A 22,645-nucleotide genomic window follows, 5' to 3' on the forward strand; every position below is an offset into this window, starting at 1 on the left:
TATATATATATATATATATATATATATATATATATATATATATATATATTCCAAAATGTTAATACCGTAATAGAGGAGCACAATATATTGGATTGTTGATCTGTAATATTGCAACTGTAAATGATCTGATATTTGGTTTTCCATCATATTTCAGGTATTTTACTTTCATGCTTTACATCCAAGTAACATTGGGTTGACACCAGCCTTTAAAAAGCTGTATGGACCAAAATGATGAAACTAAAGAAAAGACGTATGGACCTTTCATGAAGCCCCATTACACTGTGTTTAAATACTAACCGAACTGAAGTAACTGATATTTTCCATTTCATTGCCTTCTTTTAACAAATAGTATGGAGAGCAGGAATTAAAAACTTTAGTCCTGCATAGATTGTATGGGATAATTTGAATGAACTATTGTTATGTTATATATATATAATATATGTTACATTTCTAATGTTGTGCCTCATTAATGTCATTATCAGTATTCAAAAAGCAACAGTGTTGGTGTATGAAAGTTAGTTTATTTGGCTTTAATCGCAAGTCTAATACCAAATAAATTTTTTTAAATAAAGTTTTGCTCAAAATAACATAAAAAATATTGCTGTTTTATTTCAAAAACATAATTGTTTTGTGTTTTCTTTATGCAGAAAACTGACAAAGCTTTAACAAAATTGTGACATTACAGAACATTTTCATGCATGCAACAAAAAGAAAATTGCAATTTTTGCCATTAACTGTAAATGTCAAATGTTTCAGTGCTCTTCAAATGCAGACATGATTTTTGTTCAGCTGGTGGACTCATTACACCACCTGCAGAACAAGTTACACTTTCAACAAGAACTGAAACAACCTTTCATCACATCATAATTAAATGAAGCTAAAAGCATCTATGAAGGGGGGGGACCAAAAAAAAAAAAAAAAGCAAAGACCTCCTTGTTGTGAAAAATAAGGACATCTTATATAAGCTTGAGAGTTTTTCCAACATAACCGGTCATTTAGAATTATTTTACTTATTTATTTTGGTTTAAAGCTTTAAGGATGCAAAAAAGGAATATAAATAAACAGCAAAACTATGGAAAGATCTACTGACCTTTTCTGGAAAACATAATTAAACAATAAAGTACCAATTAGGACCCTCTTAAAATGAATTACTTTTTATAATGGCTAAAAATATACACAAACTTACCACATCTGCTGAGCATGAATGAAGCATAATTAGTATCTCATAAAGGGTATGCTTTGTTTTGACCTAATTTGTTTAGCCTGGTAATGGATTTCAAGAGTTCTGTAAAAATAAAATAGGCCACTCTGCTTTATGTAAAAAAATAAAATAAAAAAGTATTTATGAGAGGAAAAAAAAAAAAGCCTTTACACTGTAAACATAAAAGGAAAACATAAAAAAAAAAAGTAAAGTTAGCCTTTACACTGTAAACATTGAAATACAAGCAGGCCCAATTGTTCTTAAAAATAGTGTATTTATTTTTGGTTTGAGCAAGAAAGACTTAGCCAATGACAGAATTAATTACATTAAAAACAAAAAAGAACATTGTTATCTCATGTGTGTATTATCTAAGTACCTTATTTTAAGGACAATAAAAATAATTCCAAAAGCAGATCATTTTATTTACTTGCTCAAATTAAGCACATCTTCACATTTTTTGGAATTTTCTACTTTTTTTTTTTGTCAAAAGAATGTCAAAACAGAAGCATGTAATATAAATAACAGGGTATACTTTAGAGATGCACAGATCCATTTTTCCCAAAATCTAAAACTGATGCTTAGGCTGAGCTTATTGGCTGATCCGATCCTACTGTTGAATTAAATAACTGTATACCTCGACATGCGAGTAAAGTCATCATGTCTCACATAAACATTGTTAAAGAAAATAAAATAAATAAAAAAGGTAAGAAATGAAAGCTATAATTTTCAACTAAAATTGCAGTCACTAGGGTGCTGTAACTGCCATGACTGGATGACTGGATCGGAATGCTGGATTGGCGTCGTTCATCAGCTATCCGATCCAGCTTATTAATCAATATCAGAACTGACATCCGATTCTAAATATTGGATCGGTGCATCTCCAGCACATTTTTGGTGTTTAAAATGAAATCACTCAGTCGGATTCAAAGGATAATTAAAAGGGGTTGGGATATTGATAAATGAGGATTTATTGCTTTGAAGAGCTCAGTACTTCATATGCAGAGATGGCAAAAGTACTCACTTTCCGTACTTGAGTAAAAGTACAGATACTTGTGTTAAAAAATACTCTGGTAAAAGTGGAAGTACTGATTAAACTTCTTTACTCAAGTAAAAGTAACAAAGTACAGGCTTGCAAATTTACTTAAAGTATAAAAGTAAAAGTAGAAACCACTTTTTTCATGCCGTTGCCTACATTTTAAATGGATGTCTGCCAATAGGACTAGATCTCCGTTGTGTTCATTTTCAATCATCTCGTCGTCCATGCTACTATGCTAACGCCACCGCCACCAAGCTGCAATGATTTGCCGCCAATGAATACCGCCGAATCTGTCGATTCATCTTGTAGTGGTGCGTCAAATGCAACGTAGATTCCCATCCAATTAGATTGAATTTGGTATTGATGACGTGAAAAATAATAACGGTAACTCCATTGAAATGATTCAAAACTAAAGTAACGAGACCATTTTTTAAAATGTAAGGTGTAGAAAGTACAGATATTTGTGTAAAAATGTAAGGAGTAGAAGTAAAAAGTCGCCATAAAAATAAGTAGTAAAGTAAAGTAAAAATATTAGAAAAATCTACTTGAGTACAGTAACGAAGTATTTGTACTTCGTTACTTCCCATCTCTGTTCATATGGTATCCTATTTTTTCACATGACTGCACAGCTTTATAAATACAACGCTATTAAAGATGTAAGCTTTTTGCACTGCATGATTTTTATAGTATAGAAAATAACTTTGCAGCCTTATACCAAGAAAAAAAAACAGAAGAGTTAAAGAGGTTAAAAGGGAAGTGGGAGGGCAGCAGCTCGTCCCCAGAGGAGGTGGTGGATTATTCTTTTGTTAGGGTACATCTCCAGCTTGCATGTCGCTTCTCCTCCCTCCTGGGCTTGTGGCTAGCTGCAAGCTGCTTTCTATGCTTTAATGGAAAAGGTAGAGTTTCCGGAAAATATTATGGACCACTCATTTGTCTCTCCCACTTTCCATTATAGAGCTCCAACATCACTCTATTCACTTTTCCGTCTGCCTACAGGCTGAAGCTGGAAATGTAAACAAGCTCAATATGTAAGAAAAAAAAAAAAAACAGAAAAACAAATATAGAAGTAGTTCCATAAGTTTAAGATCTCAGCATTATTTATGTGCAAACTAAATATCAACTATTCAAAGCTGCTCTTTTTTAAAACCTAAAAATATATATTAGTTGTTAGGCGTGCTAAATCTCCCCTGTCGGCAGGAAGATAAGGTCTGCAGAAACATCCGCTGCTAAAATCTTTTCAACAAAGAGGCTGCAGGAAGGGCAGCAACACAAGTTTCAGGTTTCAACCAGGATGACGCTCTGACCCAGCATAATGTGAGACTCCTCTCCTGTTTTCTTCACACAGACATTTTCCTGTGAGCTCCATAAACCAAGTTCTTCCCATGCATAATACACTTCTACCCCAAGCTTTTCTTGCTTGCCCTACAGCCCCTTTTTTGCTTAACAGCTGAACAACACAAGTAACTGCAGTGAATGAAACCCTGCAATAAAACAAACTGCAATCTCCTTTGAGACACCAAAGCTTCCTACTTTAAACCATCATAAAGTTTACCCCTTTAATGTGCAGCAGAATATTAAACATTCATAAAATTTTTATTTCTAATTCTTTTAATGAAAACTGAATACAGGTCAGTCTTGAACTCATTAAAAATGTTGAAGCTGTTGTGATGCATCATTCCCTTTGTTTCCTATGGACCATTTTACTGCTAACATTTACCAACAAAAATAGGGAGGAGGTAAATTCTGATGGAATGAAATGAGAATGAATTATGCACTGATGGAACTTGGCAGCTCAAAAACAAATTCATTATGGTCCAAGTAGAACTTGTTGTGCTGGGCACACAGCTCCTTCACTCCACCAGGAGGGAATGAAGACTGACAAGCCGAGCAGAAGGAGGCAGTAGAAAAGAAAAACTTCTACTAAAGGAAAACTGAAAAGAGTGTTGATTTGCTATGTCTGCTGCAGTTTGGAACTAGTATGGATTAGGGTACAATCTTGACTTCAGATAATATTGTTTTGCTGTATTTATTCTTTATAACAACAAAACTGATTAATAGTTTTTAGAAACTGTCAACACTCTTTTGGGCCATTATCGAATTAAATCTGAGCCAAACAAAAGCAAATATTGAGCTCTAAAAATAAAATACTGGAAATGATAAAAAGCTTACCTAATTAGTTCATTTTCATTTGGAGGAGCAACTGTAGTGCTAACTGACTGCAATCAACCCTATTTTGATGCAGTAACATGGCAGTTATTGATGCTCTCCTTAAACCAACAAAACATAAAATATCCAACAATGCAAAAAATATTCCCAACCATATTGTCTGTTATGGTGTTTTTAAGCATTACAGGTTTGATTGTTATCTTTTTTTTTTTATCTCAGGATAATCCGCTTGTTCAAAGGGCATTTTGTTATGATGCTAATTTTCCTACTCCTTTTTACAAAGGCAATGCGAGTGTTACTTTTTTTTCATTGAAATAGTAGTCATGCAATTATTTTCCAAAGCATTGTTTTCAAAATAAAACTGTTTTTGTGTGTAAAAGAAATATTAAAGACTACTATAATTTTGTTTTTCTTGGCTCATTGTTACATTCCCAGACAAAAACCAATAATATTTCGAAGCATTTTACATCAAATTAGTGCAAAGATGGTCTAAAATAATAGCTTGCAAAAGGCTGAAAAACCAATGTTGGATCAGTCAATAGCAGGAAAAATGCAGCTAGCACAATATTTAACCCAGACTATTTAGTCGTTTTGTATTTGAACATAAGGTTTAGTTCTCCACACTTATTTAAGATTTTTTTTCCTACCGGTTTTTTAAAGAAAAATCAGTTCTGGACTTCTAAACCTGGGTTTGGCATATCAAACTAATATTTTTTTCAAAATGTTTTTAAATTTAAAAAGATCTCCCCCTCTCTAGCAGGAGTCCATTTTTCTGTCTCTGCGTATGCGACTCACTCTTTTGATCACTTTGCGTCAAATTTGCTTTATATCATGGGCTCAAAACCCTGAAATACATTCCATAAGAAGATTGAAAACCCACCATTTATATATCAATTTATTTTAAATGCAGGTAAGTTGTGTTTGTCTCTTTTGTAGCTCCAGGAAGGTTTGAAGAGTGGGTAACAAAACAGAAGTAATAGTGGAGCCTGTATTAAACCAGCAGGGGAGATCTGACAGGGTTTAGCCAGAAAAACCTTCTTTATATTCTAAAAGTGGAGCCTATTTACTGGTCAGCTCTTCTCCTTTTTGTGAGGAATTAACCACTTCATCATCACACAGTTCTTTAGTACATGCGTGGGTTTTATTGTTGTTGGGTTTTTCTAATGCTGTTTGTTGTCCCTGTTTGTTCATGATTACTATAAAGGCAGCGCGCATGCAGGCAAAGATGTGTGTGGCTATATATAGAAACTACTACCCAGAAAGCTCTGGCTTGTAGCAGAGAAGGCACAGTTACTGTAACAACATAATTTGATGTTGCTGGAAGATGTGAAGAGCACAAACAGTCGGAGCATTTTCTTCCTTATTCTGCAAATATTTTTGCAATCAAGCAATAACATTAAAAAATAAAGTATATAGATTATTTCTTGTTTTCCTCAATGTTTATTACCTGCCGTCGAAAAATTTGTTATTGTCTGTTAGCCTTTCCTACTGTCAAGCCAACCACTGACTATGACAGGTGCACGATATTCCACAATCTTTCTTTTTAAAATATGTTATGCAGCAAAAAGAAAAAAAACAACAAAGCCTTTTTTTTCCAACCTGCTCAAAAGTGTTGGAAAAAAATGAAATTTTATCAGAAATTAAGGTCATGGCAGCTTATAGGGTGATAAGCGGAGAGCAGAAATCCGATTATTTCACCTTTCTTTCTATCTGCACATATGATGCAACTCAGCTGACATCAGAACAATCTACTTCAACCTTCACATCTAGTGGCACCCCTGGTAAAGAGTTTTCATAGCCACATAGTGAAAAATGTTGAAAAATACAACATTTAATTTAACACATTAATTTTTTAGGGAACATAAATCCTATCCTATATAAAATAATGATTGTTTTTCAGAAAACCACAAGTGCCATAGTTGAAAGCATGTAATTTCAGTTCTTTTTCAATGTATACTTTTTCTTATTTAATTGAGAAACAAAAGAATTCCACACTCTTGATCTCGGCAAAATATAAACATGTTTCTTTCTTGGACATAAATTATGTTATATGGTTAAATTATGTCATGGCAGAATAATCACATATCATAAAGGAACTGATACAAAATACTGTCTTTTTGTATCAATAATTTAAATGTTCTTTAATCTAAAAGCTTAAATGATTGTTATGCTGTAATTCAGCATATTTCTTTACTCTTTGTCTTTGTGCAGAATCTGTAGTCCCCCATAGGACTCTATTGGTTTAGTTCTTTTTTCTTGTTGATCTGGAGATCGATTTCTTATTCAGAATTATTCTCCTAAACCCTATGTACACATTGAGTTTGAAAGGTACTTTTATTGTTTTTGTCTCTCTTTTTTCACAGTGATAAATCATTTTGTGGGCTTCTGTATTTAGTCTTTATGGCTAGAGCCTTAAGAACTACAAATTCAAGACTGCTTTACTTTTACCAGTTGATTGCTTATTAAATGATTAGGGCAGGACTAATTTGTTTTTTGTTTTTTTTATCTACCTGCTCTTTATCATTATATATATTAATAATATATACATACATTATCGTCATCATCTGCTTATTCTGCACACTCTGATGAAGGTCTCTGTGACTAAAAGTTCACATTAAAGGGAAATCTTGTAGATCAATTGTGCTAAAATCTTTTGTTTGCTTCTGAACTAGTTTGGGCTTTCAGCACCTTTAATACAACACATTGAGGTTGAGCAGCAGACCTGCTACAGCTTTTTGATGTATTTAAAATGTCCAAGGTATCCTGAGATATATATATATATATATATAGCACAATAAAAAGCAATTTCTCCTGTCAACAAAATGCCAAAGATAATATACATGCCATTAAATTGAAGTAGTGTGAGGATCTTCACAAGTCATCTAACTGCAATAAGATAGTAGCTGCTCACCTAGAAATGCCTTTATCTAAAGTCAGAGAAATAGCAAAAAGTTCTGGAGACAAAAAAGGATGGATGGAAACTAAAGTTTATCCTATCAACAATGTTATGAGTAAGGATGCACTGAGTTATTTTCTTTCACTTTCATTTTTTTATTATTTAATTTCCCTTTGGCATTAATAAAGTATTTAATTGAATTGAAATTAAATTTCTTGGCTGAAACTGAAAAATTAGAAGCAGATTCAATCTGCTGCACGCATGGTGGAAATGGATTCTACTGACCTGGCCACTATTATTTATTCATTATGGGAAGCTGAACAGCGGCACCAGTGTCCAGAGATATTCTCCAGGAATGCTCCTATTTCAGAGAGTCCAGGTTTAAGCTACACCTGGATCACGGTCACTTTATTTGGTTTTTCTGTTTTCCAGGACCTGAACCTACACCATTTTGGGGGAGGATCCCCCAGACAACAGAGGTAAGGTGAGGCGGCATCCTGGAGCTCAGAAAGCAGTAGGGGGAGATTAGGGCAAGAATCCCAACAGAGATGCACCAGAGCAGGGGAGAAGCGGCGAGTAGCCAGGGCCTGTTTTGGAAGCTAACAACATGTACAGCTGGAGATTGGAGGACAGTGGTAGATCAGAGCAAGAACCCGACCAAAGAGTGCAACAAAGCATGGTGGCTGGTTTTATGCCCTGCTCTTGAGCCAAGGAAGCTGATAACAGATGATTGGTGCAAGATGCAGCTGGCTGTGTCCCGCTCTAGAGCTACAGGAAGAGGATGAATGAATGAAACTAAATCAGCTTTTTAAAAAGCCACCCAAAAACCTCTTAAGATTATTCCATACTTTATACTAAGAAAATGTTAATAAAAGATAAACATACAGTACATTTTTCTATCTTCCACTTTGATTGAAAAAAAAAAACATAAGTCTGTTCCGCTCCATCACCCTACACAAACGTATAGATTTTTACAACTTTTCCATCATACCGACGCTTTGCATCCATCTTAGGTGTCACTGCAATTACCAAAATAATGGCTGTCGCAGCACTATAAATACATCAGTCGCATTGCTTTGTATCATTTCTGAATGCACCGCCATAGGGATAATATGTAAAACCGTCACTGGAAACCTTTTTATTGCACCTTAATCATCAGATGCCAACAAAAGCCTTTTCATAAACCATATCTCATGGAAGAATTACTCAGACATACATTAAAGTCATGTGTTTCAAAGAGATGAGACCAAAAGCTTATACATAATTAACAACTATTAGGCTTTTATCTTTCACCCAGTTCCGCAAGAACAAAAATGACACAATTCTATTCCTGTGGCCCTAGTTCAGGAGTTCTGGCAGCTATTTCTTCACACATGATCTGGACATATTTATTGTATGACCAGTGTTAAAAAGAAATGCTGCAGTTGAACTGACCTAGAAGGACTTATGAACGTTTTACTTGTTTTGTTCTTATTAAGAGTCAAATGTCCAGCTTTGTTGTTGTGGTTGCCACCATTTAGTGAAATGACAAATTTCTACACTAATGAGAAGTACAGACACACCTTAATAGCAGGCTTTTTTTTGTTAAAAGTGCTCCAAGTGAGCTTGACATAAGGAAAAACATGAATTTTTGGAAAAGAATTTCTATTGTTAAGAATGACGGAGGATGTGCAAAGGTGTGGGTCTGTCTAATTTCTAAAGGCCCCGGAAACTTTATTAAACCAAATAGGGTTATGCATCTTTTGAAATACCATGCAATTGTAACTAAAAAGCTGAAAATGGGTCATCACTGAGAAAACCTGTGGGTAGTGCAAAAGAGAGGAAAGCATAAGAATAGAGAGATCCAAGAAGAATGGTTCACGATCCCTCTCTGTATGCTTCAGCCCTGAGAGGTGTTACCAAAAACTTTTGTACTGACCCACTGGCAAAACAAAGTTGTAACAGCAAATACATAATGCATAATTAATAAATATGCTCAACAAGTTTTCTCTGTTCATGATAAGATTAGCTATTACTTCTCTTTACAAGAGACTACCATTGGATAACCCAGGACCAACATTATTTAATGATTAGCTCAAATTTTCTTTAAAAAACAAAACCTTAAANAGGGCAAGAATCCCAACAGAGATGCACCAGAGCAGGGGAGAAGCGGCGAGTAGCCAGGGCCTGTTTTGGAAGCTAACAACATGTACAGCTGGAGATTGGAGGACAGTGGTAGATCAGAGCAAGAACCCGACCAAAGAGTGCAACAAAGCATGGTGGCTGGTTTTATGCCCTGCTCTTGAGCCAAGGAAGCTGATAACAGATGATTGGTGCAAGATGCAGCTGGCTGTGTCCCGCTCTAGAGCTACAGGAAGAGGATGAATGAATGAAACTAAATCAGCTTTTTAAAAAGCCACCCAAAAACCTCTTAAGATTATTCCATACTTTATACTAAGAAAATGTTAATAAAAGATAAACATACAGTACATTTTTCTATCTTCCACTTTGATTGAAAAAAAAAAACATAAGTCTGTTCCGCTCCATCACCCTACACAAACGTATAGATTTTTACAACTTTTCCATCATACCGACGCTTTGCATCCATCTTAGGTGTCACTGCAATTACCAAAATAATGGCTGTCGCAGCACTATAAATACATCAGTCGCATTGCTTTGTATCATTTCTGAATGCACCGCCATAGGGATAATATGTAAAACCGTCACTGGAAACCTTTTTATTGCACCTTAATCATCAGATGCCAACAAAAGCCTTTTCATAAACCATATCTCATGGAAGATTTACTCAGACATACATTAAAGTCATGTGTTTCAAAGAGATGAGACCAAAAGCTTATACATAATTAACAACTATTAGGCTTTTATCTTTCACCCAGTTCTGCAAGAACAAAAATGACACAATTCTGTTCCTGTGGCCCTAGTTCAGGAGTTCTGGCAGCTATTTCTTCACACATGATCTGGACATATTTATTGTATGACCAGTGTTAAAAAGAAATGCTGCAGTTGAACTGACCTAGAAGGACTTATGAACTTTTTACTTGTTTTGTTCTTATTAAGAGTCAAATGTCCAGCTTTGTTGTTGTGGTTGCCACCATTTAGTGAAATGACAAATTTCTACACTAATGAGAAGTACAGACACACCTTAATAGCAGGCTTTTTTTTGTTAAAAGTGCTCCAAGTGAGCTTGACATAAGGAAAAACATGAATTTTTGGAAAAGAATTTCTATTGTTAAGAATGACGGAGGATGTGCAAAGGTGTGGGTCTGTCTAATTTCTAAAGGCCCCGGAAACTTTATTAAACCAAATAGGGTTATGCATCTTTTGAAATACCATGCAATTGTAACTAAAAAGCTGAAAATGGGTCATCACTGAGAAAAAAAAAAACTAATATAGAAAACCTGTGGGTAGTGCAAAAGAGAGGAAAGCATAAGAATAGAGAGATCCAAGAAGAATGGTTCACGATCCCTCTCTGTATGCTTCAGCCCTGAGAGGTGTTACCAAAAACTTTTGTACTGACCCACTGGCAAAACAAAGTTGTAACAGCAAATACATAATGCATAATTAATAAATATGCTCAACAAGCTTTCTCTATTCATGATAAGATTAGCTATTATTTCTCTTTAGAAGAGTCTACCATTGGATAACCCAGGACCAACATTATTTAATGATTAGCTCAAATTTTCTTTAAAAAACAAAACCTTAAAAGGGTCTTTCTGATTATAAATCCCTCCCAGGTATCATCAGTCAAAAGAAACATTTTTATTTCTTCTAATTAGACTTAATTTAAGAAAAAGGTCACTAAATTAAATCTTCCTGCCAATACTGGTCGGTAAAAGGTCTTTAACACAATCTATAGGGATCTTACAGACCATTCTGTGTGCTTAGGCTCTAATTTATGTACCATCTATTGACAGATTAAGACCACCTCCATTCTGACCCTATCCATGAAAACATCTAATACTGAAGAAATTAAAAAGAAAATCTAAATAATTGTAAAACGGTTCTCATCTCCTTTAGAACTACAGCCCTATCCAAAATATTGAGGTGCACAATTGTGAAATGTGAAGAAAAATTATATGACTGAAACTTACAAATACAAATCTTAAAAGTGTGACAACCATCTGTGTTAAGGTGTCAAGAGATATTACTTTGTAATCCTGGAGCCCAAGTCTAATAGAAACGGTATTATCAAAATACAACATGTTCACATGTGCATTTTTTCTAGTGTGTATAATAAGTGGGGATGTTGTTAATGATCTACAAAGATTGTTGCGCAAATGAGAGGGCGTGCAAACCGATTTGGTTCCAACAATTAAAACAAGCAGATTACGTAGTTTGAGATGGGCCATAAAAGAAAGATGAGGTACACAGCCATTGAGATTGAGGTAATGAAAACTGTTAAAAGAATATCGGTAAAACAAAATAATATTAACACTAAACCTTGTAGCTTATTTCAAATGGCTACAAAAACAAAAGTAGAAGAAGAACAAAAGTAGAAGAAAATAAAACATAATGCTTCCTGCATGCTTATTTGCATCTTTGAAGATCTGCTTTGTGCATACAAACACTTTTGCAATTTTCTATGTGGGGTGAGAATGTATTTTTTAATAAACTGTGAGTATTCATTTGTTTCCTCCTTTGCACTGACGTCACTCAGTTGCCTTAAAACTACAATTCCCATTATCCAGTAAGGAAAAGGCCATATGAAGCTTGATGGATGCTAAAGGAGGTTACTGAGGTTTGGTAAGATAGATTTAGCTGGCTTACTATATATTTCCAAATCTCCTTCTACCCTTTATATATAAATTACTTTAAAATAAGCACACCTGAAGCAAATTGTTCCGAATCCCTGTATACTTCAATCACATAATAAAAAACATACATCAAAACTTCAAAACAATTAAATCAGCTAAAACAAGTAATGTCAAACAAAGTCTTACAGAAACAGTTTTAAAAGCAGAAAGAGAGGAAGCCTTAAGCTACCAAGCTTATAGGTTTCTAACTTATGTTTAAATGCTTAACACACCATTCAATGTATGCCTGGACTTTGAAAAGACCGTTCTAACTAACAATATGCTTTGATCTAAATAATCCCATTATAACTTAGCTGATTATCCGCAGCGTTCCTTTTCCAGTAGGTGGTAAGGGGTTTCATTTGAGTTCAGCCTGCATTTAGCTCCATCTATATCCTCCTCAAACCTGAACAGTTCCCTTATCTATAAGAAAGAATCCTTCCCACAGCACTATTCTGCCGTCACCATGTTTCACAATGGGAATGGGCAGCTCTGGGTGATATACAGCATCAGTTTGTTACAAATGGCCTTTGGCAGGAGGCTAAAAGCCTACACCTTCTCTCGCTTATAAACATGTTAAGTTTCTATATCCGTAGGGTATAAAAGCAAAGCTCTTTTTCTTGTGTTTTATTAACTGTGCTGCAGTGGAAGGACTAACTCAAAAAAGGCATATGGTGTAATATCTAGACCAGCTTCCTTTCTTGGTCCTGCTCTGTTTCTATCACCAACAGAGCTGCAATTAAAATGATTGAAGGAGCTGTGGTTTGGAAACCCTGACAATCAGTCAAAAACCTCCCCATAGGTCCCGTTAGAGCTCTTTTAACGAAAGGAGGAGCGGTTTATGATTCAGAATCAGTCAGCAGATCAAACTGCACTGGAGAGAAGGAACACGAAGTAAACTTTCACGTTTCACTATAGGATAGCTGCAACTTGCAAGTCGTCAACTTAGCAGATGCGACTGCTGAGATAATCTGAGAGAGAGATCCCACTTCCCTGTATCAACATAAGAGAACATGTTCCAGCATCAGAAAATTGGTGCTGACAAGGAACAAGCAGACTGACAAGACTGTTCAGTGCTCATTATGGCCTCTGATAGACTTTGTTAATGAGCAATTCATCACTCTGTTTGGCGAGTGTAATCAGTTAAAGAAGGATTAAGTGAGAGGAAGAGAAAAAAAGAAATAAGACCAGGTGGTTCCAGTGATGTTACGAGCAAAGGCAGCCATCAGATGTGACATATTGGCGGTGACACTAAACACAGCTAATTACTGCTAATGAGAGGCTTGGACTGATGTTGTTGTCACCAGCTGGGAACACTGCCTCCACCTACATCCAATTCTGTTTCTTTCCTCCGTTTTCTCAGCCAAAAAAAAAAACTGCATTTAAACAGATAAAAAATACAAAGCAGCATTCGGGTGTTGCTCAGTTTTCAGCAGGCGGATGGGAAATAGAAGAAGGAATTAAGTCACAGGTAATCACGGCCCCATGCCGTTTCTAGATAATGGTAGTCATTTGTGTTTGAGGACATAATCGCTGAGCAAAGTGACCTTTTTGTTTGTTTTCCTGAAAACCTATTAAAAATGTAATTAAAAAAGCAGTCCAGCAAGGCTCCCCATGGTGGACGAACAATTATCAGCTTTTAGAACAACTTCATACTAACAGGCAGCAGCTGCTGGCGCATTCAAAATGTAAAAAAAAAAAAAAATGTGGCAAGATACAGGGCCGCCACAGAGTTCTGCTCTTTTGAATTCAGCATTACTATGCTTTGCTGGAGAGAAGAAGGAAGTGAGCCAAGCTGAGGCGAGCAGAGAAAGCAGCGTCGTACAGTTTTCTCAGTGGGCGCCCTGGTTCTGTCTGATTCAGCAGCCAAAGATGGTTTATTTCCACTGATGATGCATGACTGTCCTGCACAGTGAAGCTGAGAGTGGAAGTGGAGATTGATGTGAAGGTGAGAAACTTTATCATTATTATTTTGCCTGCAGCTAAATGAAGAAATGTCTTGCAAAGAATTTCATTTCCCTTTCATTTTCCTTTTTATCCACATTTCAACTACAAACTTTAATGCATTAAATCAGGGTTTATGTGATAGACCAATACCGTGCAGTGAATATAAGTGGTGTGGAAGAAAAGGTTAATTTGGTTTTCAACTGAAACAAAAACAGAAGTCTTTATTTATCATTGTGCCCCATTGTTTGCGCAGCTCCAAACAATATAAAACTTTGTAAATCAAACACCTTTGATATGTTACTAGCGTTGCACCAATACCAATACCAGTATCGGGCGGGGCCCCTATCCAGCACTAAATGGGTGGTATCGGTATCGACAAGTACCAACAAATGGGGCACCGATACCATTTTGAGATCCAAAAGTTTATTCAACTATTGTCACTCATTCCAGGCAGGCAATAAAAAGTTCTACTGGATTCAGTTTGTATTAGTATTTTTCCTGCTTCACAAAGGAAGGCAGCAGCCTGACAAAGCCATGATGGCGATTATTTTACATCCAAGTAGTATGTAGTTCTTCATATATACACACACACACATCAATTTCAAACAGATGGTATCGGTATCCGCCAATACTGCACAGCCAAGTATCAAGTATCGTGGCCAAAAAAGGGCATTGGCGAAACACTATACGTTACCCCTAAATACAATAATTTACAATATTGAACATCCCAAAGAGCACTGTCTATTCAATATCAATCATCTTGAAAATTGAACAGAGATAACAGAAACATACCAAGACTTGTCTGTTCTCAGAAACTCAATCGAAAGGCTAAATCGGAAGAAGCTGCATCACAACAGAACCATTAGTCATTAAAAAAAAAAAACTTAACTGCTTAAAGAAATAAGGACAATATTGTCATTTAAAGGTTTGTTATTAGGCAATTGGATACAACCAAAAATGGAAGGTGTTTATGATCAGATGAGATCAAAATGTTACTTTATTGCTTTTGTCCAAATGCTCTAGGTACTAGAAAAATAATAAAAAAGTAAATACCTACATATACACACACATATACACACCCGTGTGTGTGTGTGTGTTTATGGGATATGTACAGATCTAAAAGCCAGGTAATAGTGAAAGAAAATCTGTTAAAGGCTGCTAAAGAAATTCTACTTTAGCTCCAACATACAATGGGAGCTACATTGGAGTGGTTTACTTCAAAGCATATCTATATGTTAGAATGGCCTAGTTAAAGTCTTGAAAACTGATATTCACTAATGCCTTCAATCCAATTTGACAGTGCTGGGACAAAAATGACAACTTTCTAATGTCTGCTTCTTTAAATTTGGAAACTATATGTGCTGTTCAAGTAATTTTTTCATACAATTCCCAATACCTGTAATCACCACAAAATCAGCTTTATTCTCCCAAAATATGAGAATGCTCAAGGAGTATGAATATCTTTAGAAGGCACACTAGTCAAATTAAATAAATCGGTTTTCTTTAGCCGTTTTGCAGCAAATTTTTTTGCCAAAAGGGAGGGGCAAGTCTGAATGCTCACACATAAACAAACACTGAATTGGCTTTGCATGGCTTTCTAAATGTTTTCTGTAGACTGCAATAGACACTGGAAGGGATTCATCATATTTCTGTCACATCTAATATTTCAAAATCGCATGGCTCATTCTGGAAGGGAGGTAGGGGAAATCTGAAATCCCACGATTACACAGCAAAAAGATTACAATGTGACTTGTGCGGCTGCACGCTGTAAGCCCCTGTGTGGCTGCTGCAGAGGAGATGGTGATTGTGTTTTACACTGATCTGAGGATTTTCGGGGCAGCTGGATTGAGATGGGGATAAATTAGGGACAGCACAAAGAAACAGACATGTTGTCCGGGGTCTGATGTTTTGTCAAGGGGGACGAGTAGAATATCTTCAGACTAAGTTCAAGGTCAAGCAAACAAGAGGATGGAAAACCACAGACAGTGCTCAAAATCAGAAAAGAGTGGAAATTGTTTATTTGAAGCTGCATGTTTCTAACAAAGATAATTTAAAAAAGAAACTGAACAATGACGGAATAAAGGCTTTCTTTGTAGAATGCTTTCTCAGATAAATTAATAACTTATCTAATAACTTTGCTGAATCAATCAACTGTAAAATTTGAACAGCATAACTTTATAACATAAATGCATGGCTCACATTTATCTTCCTTACATAATAATAATTGAACTTTATTGATCTCACATTGAAGAAATTCACCTCTGCATTTAACCTACCCCCTTGGGAAGCAGTGAGCTGGCATCGTGGGGCTTCAGTGGAGCAGTGTGGGGTTAAGGGACTTGCTAAGAGACCCAGAGTAGCAGTTTGTGGGACTGGGGCTCGAAATTAAAACTTCAGGATTCCAAGCTCTATGTCTTAACTACTAGGCTGCCACTCCTCTAACCATGACGTGACCATATTTTTCATAACTGAAAGAATATTTTAAATTTATTAAACTTTTTTGCAAACCAGGGGGCGGTGAGACACATTTGTGAGGAATTGAAGGGTTGGTGTTAAGCAATAGGTGGGAGAGGGCCAGCAGTGAACTACTCTATACTCCATACCGCTAGGGAAAACTCAGTTATTTTCTCCTCCTTAAAAAAGTAATAAAACCACTACAACAAAAAATTTATTTCTGGGAGTGGAAGAAAAATCATTATTTTCATTATTGGAAAGGAGTTTAAAGCAACTTCAGTACACACACATTAATTTTATTGTTTAAAAAAGTCTCTATATTTTTTTAAAACATTGGTATACCTGAACAATGCTACATAGCCTCTGCCTATTATGAACTTCAAAAATAACTTTGGAGAAATAACTTTGTTCTTATCAAGCATGAAATAATAAACCCTAGCTCTCCTGCTGAGTGTTAAAAGCATTATATATTGAGTCTAAATACATTCCAAATACTGGTGGGCGACTATTAAGATTAAATAAGCTTACAAATAGTTTTTTTAATATATATATAAAATCACATAATGAAAACATATAAAAGGATACTTTTATAAAACACATGACTAGGACTTTATAACGAAATCACCAGACATGGCCTTTAAAAGCAGAAATGAAAGTGGTGATTCAGTTGTGTGACAGAGTCATCAGACTGTATCAAGAAAACGAATGTGTCACAGAGACAGAAAAAAAAAAAACAGAATCAGAATATGGAACATAAAAAATCCCTTCCAGCTAATCTTCTACAACCGTTTAGACAGCAAAACTCATTTTAAAGTGTTTTTTCCATTGGAAGATTTAAATCTGTTTGAGGGAACATTAGGCTGTACATCATTAACAATAACGTGACTTTTCATGATAGACAAAGAAGTGTTGTTAGATATAAAATTGAAGGTGCTCTGTCTCAGGACAGAATAAGTTCATCGTGTAACGATAAGAAACAGGATCTAATGCCACGATATTGAAGCATCAGATTTGCTTTGGGTACCAAAAATATCTAGTTTATACCAGAACAGACGGTGACATTTCAGCTTTGATGACATAGACTGATCCTTTAGCTGTTAATGCATTGTGTTCACTACAGTGAACAGCCATTAGAAAGCAGTTTTATTTTATATGTTTGAGGGTGTTGATCATATCTGCTTTTAAGCAACTGATTTGGACTTCAGTGTGTCATTCCATCATAAGTTTACAAAAATAACCCACAGAGGATGGTCAGCAGCAGCTAAGCAGCTCATTGGGAACTTGCCAGTCTGTCAATGGCACGACAGTCCCACAGGAAGAGATATTTTATAACATCAAATAGAGCTGAAGGACAAAAGCAACCAATAAATATTTGAAGAATAGATGAAGAATTAAAAAGGAAAAAAATTATGTTGAGCAGAGATTTCAGCGTTCTATAAAATTTTAGCATCATTCATCACTGACTAGATTTTACAGAAGATTCAGACCAACACTGTGACTTGAAATGACAAAAGGTGGTGAAGTCATTACAACTCTGCCTCAATAAACAACAGTCAAATGTTAAGTTCTGGCAGCAAATTAATTCCCTCTAAATATGGCTCTAAATAATTATCTGGAGTCATAAGCACTTAATGAGCTTTACAATTTCCTGTTGCATGACCGCAATGACTTGACTTAATAAAAACACGGCAGACCAACACTGACAGATGAAAGGGCTCAACAAGTCATTACAGTAAAAAATTCACACAACCAATCACTCATTGCTTTAGACTCTAAGACCTTGAGTTCCAAATTAAACAGAATCAATTATTCCTAGCGGACTTTGAACCAGGGAGAAATAGTTCAGGGCTTTTCTTCTCTGATTTGACGTTTTAAAATGGTGATGGTTGATAATTTCTACTGTTATTAAACGCAAGCAATTATATAGTTACTGTCCATCTTTGGTTACTAAAATAAAGCAAAGTACTTCTAAAGTTCAGACCTTTTAAATCTCCCCTAAAAGTCTTGATTTGGGTTTGCATTACAATATCCAAACTGAAGCTATCTGCGTTGTGTTGTGATTTTCTTCAACTACATTTTTTACATTAAAAGACTTACATAGAGCACTTTCTAATATGCTTGCATCTTCACAGGTAACCTTTTAGGTAGCTTACAAATTGGTACGTGTAAGCTCCTGACAAGGAACGCGACACGATGACTTATCCCACAAATTTCGTATCATGCCGCTGATCACCTCAGCCAGTTCTTTACACCATTTCCAAATAGATGTGAGATTGTGATAATATAAAGCAAACATAGCTACAGAAGCAGAAGTCTGTGGTATTCTACGAAAGCAGGTCCCCAATATGGGTTTCCAGAGTCCATCATCTCAGCCCAGCAGGATCCTATGCAGACAATTCAATTTTAAGGAGCCTGTTCAAACTGTTTCTTTTTAAAGCACTGACTGAAACTGAGAAGGCATTTTATGCAAGATCTGGACAAACGTTATATCTTTTGTACTTTTCAAGGATCCAAATATTTCAGGAGAAAAGATGAGTTTAAACCACGCACACTTTGGTTCCACAATAGCAGAGCATGTGGTTTAAATGCACAGTTCCAGAAATCAACCTCTTCATGCTAAAAGCACAGAGTGGTCCATCATTGGGCCTTCACTGTTGCCTGCTACTGTAATAATTCAATTAGGGGATGAACAAAGTCTTATTTATCATATCTGCTCCACTGCTCTATTTTTTATACCAACATAAATAATTTGTCACTTAAAACATATATTTTTTCAAATATGTTTAATTTAGGTTACTTCCAAAAGTGGGAGTCACCTTTAACAAATTATGTTGATTATAAAAAAAACAAACAACAAATATTAACAGGGACAGTCTAATGGTGCATATCTACTGTAGTTGACTTTATTTTCTATAGGATAACTTCTCTGTGATTAATGTTTTTTCTAGATAAGTTGGAATAAAATTCCTGCCAACATCACATCTATATGTACGGAAGAGGATTAGGGCCACTTAAAAATTTTAAAAAGTCAACAGATTTTTTTAATTTTATTTCTGTATAATATAAGAAAAAGTTTGGAATTCTGAGAAAAAGGACGGAATTCTGAGATTAAAATAAGAATTCTCACATTAAAGTGGGTTTTCTGAGAAAAAAAGTCGGTTTTCTGAGAAAAAAGTCGGAATTCTGAGAAAAGTCGGAATTCTGTGAAAAAAGTCGGAATTCTGAGAAAAATCTCAGAATTCTGAGAAAAATCTCAGATTCTCAGAATTTCGACTTTTTTTTCTCAGAATTAGGATTTTCTCCTATATTAAACTGAAATAAAATTTAAAAATCAGTTAACTTTTTTATTTTTCAGTGGCCCTAATCTTCTTCCGTATATATGCACCACAAAATTGTAATAATTAGATTTGGTCTTTTTTAATCAAATAATATTGCTCAAATGTGTGTGATGAATCGTATCTATATTATGTGGGTAATTCACCTGTCAAAGTAAATTGTTTTTAACCTAAGGTTAAATACTGCAATAAACAATACAATGGCCCTAATCCTCTTCCGTACATATAGATGTGATGTTGGCAATACTCACATTTGAATTGAAAAAGCTTTCTGGAGGGGAAGCGAAACGTCTTCAAACCTTGGAAACCAAGTCCAGTGGATTGTTTTTAAACTTTTACGGAATAAACAAAACAGCTCAATTACCCTACACTTTTATTTAGCCATGCAAAATAAAAAAGAAACAAACTTTTACGCAAAAAAATTGTCCTGCAAAAATTTTGTATGAAACACATGCAAAAAAATGTTTTTGTTTTGTTTTTTCCTGCAGAAAGCAATACTGTGATCAAAATAGTTTCGAGATTATAACCCCAATAAAGGTAAATATAACCACTGATACATGATGTCCGCTTTAAACGGACATATAGTTCAGACCAGCTGCCATCAAACATAAAAACCTACTATGTGTGTTAAGACTCAGCCTTTTTAAAGCTGTTCTAATTTACTGAGACATACTTATATTGCCACTTTTTTAAATTCAAATACATGTTTGATATTTACTCTTTTTTTTTTATGTACCCTTCAGTCAAAGGAAAATGCTCAGCCTCTGCCTGTTGGAACATGGATTAAATATTGAGCTTTTTAATCCTTCATGGACGCTAAGTTTTCATTCCTATTGATCCAGATTGGTCATTAGCGCATGCAGAAACAAACTTACAGTGACACCAGCCCAAGTGGCAGCACCAGTGCAGTTTGAAGCACTTCCCGTGGCTGTGCGTCGCGCAGATGGAGAGTCCATCACACGGCAGGAAGTCTGGTCTCCCCGCGCAGCTTTTGGCCAAAGCCTGCGCCTCGTCCAACTTCTCACTCTTCGGACACTTATGAGCTCCGGGAGTGGCCATGCCAACATTTCCCGGATTCGGTTAAAAAAAAAAAAAAAAAGAAAGAAAGAAAAGAGAACGAGATCTGTTGGAGCAGAGAGGTTTTTCCACGATCCACGCAGCCAGCGAAGCTTTTTTTGTCCTCTGAATCCAGATCAGCTCGGTCAGCTACTCATGCAAACGCTGCTCACACATTCTGTGAAAGTACAAACGACGGGTGGTGTCACATCCACAAGCTCCCGTGATCGTGATCCACGCATCTCCCCGTCTCTCGTGCCGTGTGGCGTCGGGGAAGCTCCTCAGCTGTGCGCGCTGCTTTGGTGACGCGCATCTGAACTTCATCACAGGAACGGGAGGAGCCCCACGGACACAAAGCCAGCTGCTGCGCGCACTTCAAACACAACAAGCAAAGGCTTTCATCAGCTCCTCAGACAACTTCAAAGCTCATCGTCTGGATGTGATATTCATCGTCTCCAATAAACCTTAAAGATCTGGGCTGCAAAAGCGTCGCTTTATTCAGGGTTTCTCCTGATTTGCAGAGAATATATAAGTAACACAACATTCCTGGAAAGTAAGCAGGTGCCATTTGTTGAATTCTGCAATAAATCAAATAAATACTGCAGAAAAAAATGTGACTAATAATATAATTTAAGTATTTATGTATGCATGTGTGCCATAATGTTCCAGCTGCTCTCCAGCCGCTAGGTGGCAACTCTAAAACAGCTGCTGCTGACTGGAAGTCAGACTGAGATTTACCTGAAATGAGCCATTGATTTATGCTAAACCACTTTAAAGCTCTGAGTCTCCCTCTGTTCTGCTCTGATGAAGCAGGCCAAGCAGAAAACGAACCAAGTGAAACTAGAAACGAGCTTCATTTTTTTTTCTTAACATAATAAACATCCATTAAGATGGAAAGAATCTGACAAAAAAAACTCAAAACATTTCACACAACAAAGAATACACAGAGTATGTCTTTAATTCAAGGATTTGGCATAATCGTGTTTACAAAATACATCACAAGTAGAAATTAATAACAAAAAAATGTCAATTTACAACCAAAAACCGTGTTTTTTTCTGGGAATTTCATGACAGATGGACACAAAGAAGAAAAATAACTATAAGATGCAAAGGAAATATCAGCGATTTTATTTATAACAACCCTTAAAAGCAAGTATGTTTAAACCCCTTTTTCACACACACCCCTTAATATTCACCTTTTAGCATCCACTTGCTTTATTTTTAAAATCTGCTTTTTTCTGAAAACCTCAGAAAACATTAGATTATAAAACAATAAACCAAGTTTTCTTTATGGTGCTGTTTTTATTTTTGATTTCACCTTTATATATGCAGGCTATCTCAGATCCAGGATCTCATTTAGAGAGAGACTTGTTTCAGCACGTCAAACAAGTTGATAGGTTATATTAATCATTTAAGCAAACAAAACGGCCATGTTAGCTCTGGGGGAGCTCCAAAGATCTGAAGCGCAATTAAAAGAATCGGTTTACAGGATGGCGATTGCTCCGACACTCCACAAATCTGGCCTTTGATAAAAGACTAACTATGAAATCATTTTTAAAGTTGCTATAAGCAAAATAGAGACAGAAAACAATTGGAAGAGGGCCCTCTGATCAAAACATAAATCAAATACCTCACTTAACCCTGAACACAGCATCCAGACATGAAAAATGGTAGTGGCAGAGTCATGTTGTGGGGAGACAGTTTCTTTAGCAGAGATAGGGAAGCTTGAATATGCTTAATGGGAGGATGGAGGAGAGTAAA

General features: G+C 35.8%; 1 protein-coding gene across 1 annotated transcript in view; it reads right to left on the reverse strand.

Moving 5' to 3' along the window:
* LOC107087123 (chromosome unknown open reading frame, human C3orf70) overlaps positions 1-21,208 on the reverse strand; it is a 34,757-nt gene extending 13,549 nt beyond the window's left edge. The window contains exon 1 of the mRNA XM_015378515.1: positions 20,704-21,208. Coding sequence (XP_015234001.1) covers positions 20,704-20,887 — 184 coding nt within the window. The 5' untranslated portion in view covers positions 20,888-21,208. The remainder of the gene's footprint in view (positions 1-20,703) is intronic.
* Positions 21,209-22,645: the final 1,437 nt, after the last annotated feature.

The sequence above is a fragment of the Cyprinodon variegatus genome, unplaced genomic scaffold, assembly GCF_000732505.1.
Source record: "Cyprinodon variegatus isolate N-32 unplaced genomic scaffold, C_variegatus-1.0 Scaffold174, whole genome shotgun sequence".
Classification (NCBI taxonomy): Eukaryota; Metazoa; Chordata; class Actinopteri; order Cyprinodontiformes; family Cyprinodontidae; genus Cyprinodon; species Cyprinodon variegatus.